The 1369-nt window shown below is 36.1% G+C and overlaps 1 protein-coding gene across 1 annotated transcript; it reads left to right on the top strand.

Annotated features, from left to right (window-relative positions):
• Positions 1-20: 20 nt before the first annotated feature.
• On the top strand, positions 21-1289 carry LOC107578496 (uncharacterized; the record flags this gene model as incomplete). Its single annotated transcript, XM_016264448.1, has 3 exons — positions 21-95; positions 188-613; positions 1020-1289. Coding segments are annotated over exons 1-3 (719 nt in total), but the record flags the coding sequence as incomplete, so codon positions are not given.
• Positions 1290-1369: the final 80 nt, after the last annotated feature.

Genomic DNA, 1369 nt, shown 5'->3' with positions numbered 1-1369 from the left:
AATTTAAGGAAGCCCGCTGAACTAGATCATGTCACATATGAGCTGAGTGAACTTAAACTAATTCTTCAATGTATGCCCTACATTACAGAAATGAGGTGAGTTTTTTTATTTGTTTATTTAAAACAACTAGGTATAGGTCTTAAGTAAAAAATATATATATTTTAACATTTTTTTTTATACAATGCAGGTTCAGTGCTGCTCTCAGACAGCCCAAAGACATCCACAAAATTGTTAAGATTGTTGTTGATCTTTTCATTCTTGCATCTGAAAGTGGAGGGGGGAAACTAAGAAGCCTTTCTACAGCATGCCGTTACTCAACCTTTCCCTTCGCTGAAGACAGCAAAGACATGCAGAGCTCTTTCCTTATGGGTCTCTTCACCCAGTTGAAGGAAAGTTCATCATGGAAGACTGCACTACCAGCATTGAAGCCCATTCTTCAGGTTGCCCCTGCTTTATGGACATTGGACCTACAAAAACTAGAGAAGACTTTTGCTCTTACTGAACTACTGAAGCTTCAGGCCATCAAAAAAACTGTGGAGCTCATAAGCTGGTCATGTGAAAGAGAAAAACTTAGGAGTTTCCTAAATTGTTTACCCTATATTTCACACCTTTGGTGAGTTGATTTGCTAAGACAAATTTAAAATGCATGATGTTTCATTTGGTGGTGTAAAAGGTTCATCCAAAAATGAAAATTCTGTCATAATTGATTCACCTGTATGACTTTATTTCTTTTGTAGTACACAAATAAAGTTATTTTGAAGAATGTTGATAACCAAACCGTTTTGGTTATATTTGACTTGCATTGTATGGACAAAACACTGAGACATTTATAAAAAACTTTTCTTTTGAAGAAAGAAAGTCATACAGGTTAGAAACGACGTGAGGTTGAGTGAAAGATGACAGCATTAAATTTTTTTGCTGGACTATCTCTTTAAGTTGTCATATTTTAGTGTGCTTCCTTGCATTTTCTTGTTTGATTTGTGTAGTAACTTTACATGCAACTTGCTATTTCTTTATAGCTGTAATGAGCAGTTTTTCCAGTCTGTGTGTGAAGTCCTTTCAGCAGACAGCGAATGGAATCCAAAACAGATTGCTGAGCTTTTAAGATCCCTTGGTTTTAGCATTTCTTTGATAGACATGCTGCCAAGTCGCCTCTGCGAAGCTGTTGGCAATGTTTTTAAACTGCTGGACAAAGAGGAGGACATCTCCCTCAGTCTTCTTCCTCAAAGGATCTCTTGTCAAGGTTGTGCCTACCTCTTTTCAAATGTGAAAAAGCTTCAAACATTGAGGTAATAATTTTTATGATGTAAATTCATTGCACAAATTTCAGTGTTCTGACCAAGTATGCCTGCTTACTTTTTTTTTTTTT

This window comes from Sinocyclocheilus grahami, unplaced genomic scaffold, assembly GCF_001515645.1.
Source record: "Sinocyclocheilus grahami isolate Dianchi unplaced genomic scaffold, SAMN03320097.WGS_v1.1 scaffold10537.1, whole genome shotgun sequence".
Taxonomy (NCBI): domain Eukaryota; kingdom Metazoa; phylum Chordata; class Actinopteri; order Cypriniformes; family Cyprinidae; genus Sinocyclocheilus; species Sinocyclocheilus grahami.
The sequence above is the reverse complement of the archived record's forward strand: the minus strand, read 5'-3'. Positions and strand labels throughout refer to the sequence as shown.